At 32.9% G+C, this 4,569-nt stretch overlaps 1 protein-coding gene and 1 long non-coding RNA gene across 2 annotated transcripts; both read right to left on the reverse strand.

Moving 5' to 3' along the window:
* Nucleotides 1–426: 426 nt before the first annotated feature.
* LOC145091380 (uncharacterized) lies at nucleotides 427–1,200 on the reverse strand. Its single transcript, XR_013702144.1, has 2 exons — nucleotides 888–1,200; nucleotides 427–737 (listed from the first exon to the last, which is right to left on the reverse strand). It is a non-coding gene; the product is annotated as an uncharacterized LOC145091380 (long non-coding RNA).
* Nucleotides 1,201–2,312: 1,112 nt separating this feature from the next.
* LOC145091381 (zinc finger A20 and AN1 domain-containing stress-associated protein 7-like) lies at nucleotides 2,313–4,056 on the reverse strand. Its single transcript, XM_079029078.1, has 2 exons — nucleotides 3,789–4,056; nucleotides 2,313–3,082 (listed from the first exon to the last, which is right to left on the reverse strand). The coding sequence occupies exon 2, from the start codon at nucleotides 3,067–3,069 to the stop codon at nucleotides 2,575–2,577; it is 495 nt and encodes a 164-aa protein (XP_078885204.1). The 5' UTR covers nucleotides 3,070–3,082; nucleotides 3,789–4,056; the 3' UTR covers nucleotides 2,313–2,574.
* Between the last annotated feature and the right edge of the window lie 513 nt (nucleotides 4,057–4,569).

Here is a 4,569-nt window from a genome sequence, read left to right on the forward strand (position 1 = left end):
AAGACAAAACTGCAAAAATGATCCCTATGGTATGCAATTTTTTTTTAGATTTAGTCCAAACTTTGATTTTTTTTGACTTCATGGTCATTTTCAACTAGTTTCATTGTAAAATTGGTTCCTTTTGAACTTAAAAAGATATCTATCCTTTTAATTTGTTTTTTCATTTTCTTAAACATTTTATTTTTATTTTTATTTAAATTTTAATGTTAAAACAAATAAAAAAGGGGGTCCACTACTCTCTCTCTCTCTCAAGAACATCTACACACACTCTGAAGAACTTCCACACCCACATTCAAGAACACACACATCCATCTCCGGGAACAAACACCTCCATCTCCGGCTACCACCGTTGTCCACTACCACCCTTCTCTCCCTCTCTCATTGTCTTCTTCCAATAGAAACTCAGAAACACACTCATATACAATCTGGAATTAACATACTCATATATATTCTATGGAAATTAAAACCTCAAACACACACATACACACTAACTACATAATTGAAAATCACGGACATATGATAATCCCACACCCATATTTTACAAATTGGTTGAAGCTAATCCTTTCCCATTTAAATCCACCTGTGACGTCGCAATTGTTACCCCCTGGTTCATCAACATTCGTCACCTTCCACCATGACAATTGGAACTATCCTCACCTAATTCCTCGTCTCTCACAGACATAAACACAAACATGTAGAGTGCAATCTAAATTTGTGTGCATCAGTTTGAGCGATATCTACATCACATATCAAACTATCATTCATTCGAGGTACTAAAGCCAGTCAAATTTGAAAAAATATGATAGAAATCAAGAGAATTGGTACCTACGAAACGCCTAAAATTATTGGGAAACTGGTGTAAAAAGAGATAGATGGAGGGGATATACCTAAAGTTGAGCAACTTCTTACTGCTCCGAGGGGTGAATGTTGAAGGGTAAGGATCTGATTTATGTTAAAGAACGACTGAATCTTGGTTGTATTGAAATACCTATTTGTTGTTTTCCATCTCGAACCAGGCCTTCACATGTGACTGATTGGCAACCACGATCTGACGGCCAACGGTGGCAAACGAAACAACATCTGAAATTTTTTTTTATGTAAAATGCTTGCTTCTTATTCTTCGAGTTCCTTTAGACTTTCATCATCAAATCAAACCGCTGTTTTTGCTAGTCTTTCCATAGTAGGTTTGAGAGCGATTGATTAAAGGAGAGAGAGAGAATTTTATTTTTTTATTACATTAATATTAAAATAAAGGATAAAATGTTTAAGAAAATAAAAAAACAAATTAAAAGGGTATATTAGTAATTTTAAGTTTAACGGGACCATTTCCACATAGAAATATGGCCAAAAGGACCATGAAACCAAAAATATGGAGGTTTGGACGAAAACTCAAAAAAAAAAAAGCATACATAGGAACCAACTTTGCAATTGTGTCTAAAAAAGAAAAACAACTAACCGCCAAAAAAAAAACCAATATCCCTATTCTAATAAAAGAATAGTTTTAATCTCCTTTTTGGCATGTGTCATCATATTAGGCATTCTAATCAATACATATTTTATTCTTTTTCTTTTGTCATATGCCACCCTATTAAACCTCTTAATTAATGCATGCCACTTGTCAATCTATTAATTATCTATTTCAAATTTTAAAATTTCATTTTAATTACAATAAATTAATAACAATGCAATAAAAATTAAAATAAAATTAATACAAATTATAAGGTGATATAATTTCACATATTTATTTAAATTAACGATTATAATTGATTAATAATTTTGTGTTCTAACTATTAAAGTTTAATTAATTTTGTAGTCGTGGTCTCACGGGTTATAAACTAGTTGTAAGACCCGTATATTATACGGGTTGATTAAAACAAAATATTAAGTATGAACGATTAAATAGAAAAATTATTTGAAATTGAAATTGAAACAAATGAAAATTATGAAAAAAAAAACATGCAAAAAGTAAATAAATTAAAATTATGTGTTTAGTGTGTACTAAACGGGTTAATTATAACAAAACGTTAAACATAAAGGTTTAAACTGTAAATTTATTTGAAATTGAATTAAAATTTAAAATTTGAAATTTGAAATTTATAGTTATTATGGTAGGTTTAATTTATGAAAACTAAATTAATGATATATTGAAAATGAAAATTAAAGTAATGACAAGTGGAAAATAAATATATCTCAAATTATGATAAAATGACATGTGGCTAATTTTATGAGAGAAGGACATGTGGCAAAGTCATTTTCATTTATTAGGGTAGATTAGTAATAAAAAAAAAAAAAAAAAAAATGGCGCCTCCTGCTATCACTAAAAAAAAAACTATTGATATCTGATATTTTTATTATTGTATCAAATTATATAAAAATAGAACTTCTAAATTTCTAAAAACCACCAAGAAAACTAATCCAATAATACATTCAACTTTTATTAAAAATCAAATCCAATAAACTTTTAAAACCCACCCCCACTCCCTTCCTAACATACACCCTTGACCCCACCCCCACCTTCAATTCAACTACCCTACCCCAACCCAAATACGAACCGGAGTTATTTTATAGCTTGAATCATATCCGGTTCACCTTATCAGCTTTAACAACCGGGTTAGCCTTAGCTATGGCGTCCCTTCCACTTCTCTTGAAATCAAATTCACAATCATGCTTCTCCGGATACCTATGGCTTCCACAAAAACTTTCCCCGCACTTACACTTGAATCCCATCACCCCAATCTTCTTCTTACAAGTCAAGCACCGGTTTGATACCTTCACCTCCTCCGCCGTTGAAGGTTGCGAGGCCGTTTCAGGTACGGACGCCGGAGATAAAGAAGAGGATGGAGACGCTGCGGACTGGGGAGGGAAGGAGACGACCTTGTTTACCAGCTTGTCCACGGCGGCTTTGGCGGAAGCTACTTGCTCGTCTTGGATTCGAAGGTCACGGAAGCATTTGGAGCAGAGGTTCATCGTCGCCGCCGTGCCGAAGAAGCCGCAGCCGTTTGCGCAGAGTGCAGGCTCGGAAGGCTGGAAGCTTGTTGCGTCGTTCATCTTGTTCGCATCAGAACCCATTTCGATCGTTTTGCTGTAAAAATCACAATTTCAGAAATTTACGATCCAATTTTTGTTTTAGAACAAAGAGAATCGATTTGGTTTTACACGAAAGACGCGCAGCCGGAATTCTGATATTTATAAGCGAAGGTAAACAGATTATTTTTTGACTTGATCAGAAATAGGAAACTAATCCGTAATTAAATATCCATACTACCCCTACTAGAAGCTGAACCGTGACACATCCACAAGGGTAATTTTGTCATTTCAAAGACCTTAAACCGTCTTTCATGAGACAAAAAGACACATCTACCCTTTCTGTTTTGGCAAGAAACCCAGTACGTAATATTCGAACAATAAAAGCTCAAGGTCTTGATTTTCAGAAAACTTTCCGGAAGGATCCAAAATGTTCTCGAATTAAACATTGAGAATCAATCAATAAAAAGAAAAAGATTTTAAACATTCGCAAAGTACAAGGAGGAATAATTCTCGATTGAAATTACAAGTAACTATGAACAATCGTCAATCGAAGAAAATCAATCTGTTATTGAGAAGAGAGTAATTCTTGATTAAAACTAAAGACGATTACAAAATAATCAGATCGTCCGATAACTGCAACGATATCTATGGCACATAATTGGATTAAAAAAATACTTATTATATAAAAAAGAATCGATGGATCGTTGATAGCAGCAAAAAATAATCCATGGCAAAAGAAGATTTTCATGAATTAGTCGTACCTGTCTCTTTATCCCTGATGATGATGACCACGGTGCGATGCTTTCTTACTCTTGCGTCTCGTGTGAATTTGGGTCTCTACAATTCTGAATCAATTGATAGATAAAAGGCGTTGAGATTCTAGAATCGTGTATAATTAAAGAAATGTGATGATGAAGATGAAAGATGGTGAAAAGGAATTGGAGGAAGAAAGAAAAGGAAAAGGGTGAAATTGGGAATATAAAAAGATGATAAGATTGTGAACCACCACCGGCAGCGACCCAAACACAAACAGCACCTGTGGTTGTGTTATGGTGTATCTGCAGCCTACCGTAATTAGCATGTGGTTTTCCTTTCATTAGCAGTTTGCTCGGTCAAGGACTCAAACATGCCGATTAAAAAAAAAAAAAAAAAATCTAAACTAAAATTCATTTACGAAAAAAAATATGAATTATTAGTAAAAATGAAGATTTTACTTATTTTTTCCGGTTTACTAGTTTCATTAGTAACATGGTTCAATTAAAGTCATATTATTTAACCATAATTTACGAATAAGTTCCAACCCAAAATTAAGTGATGATTTTGTTATTTTCTCCATGTAACATACATTTTACGGTTTCATTTCCGACCTAAACGTATAATCATCTTGAGTTGATGAGATGGATATGTTGGATTATATAATGTTATGTTTACCATAAAACTTGATATCCTGCTATATTGTATATTTTTTAGAATATAAAATGCATTTAATGAAGACTGTAATAATTACATAAACTAGCATCAATTTCGTTATTTTTTTTCTAA

The sequence above is a fragment of the Lactuca serriola genome, chromosome 3 (assembly GCF_051521515.1).
Source record: "Lactuca serriola cultivar US96UC23 chromosome 3, Lser_US96UC23_V15, whole genome shotgun sequence".
In the NCBI taxonomy this organism is placed as follows: Eukaryota; Viridiplantae; Streptophyta; class Magnoliopsida; order Asterales; family Asteraceae; genus Lactuca; species Lactuca serriola.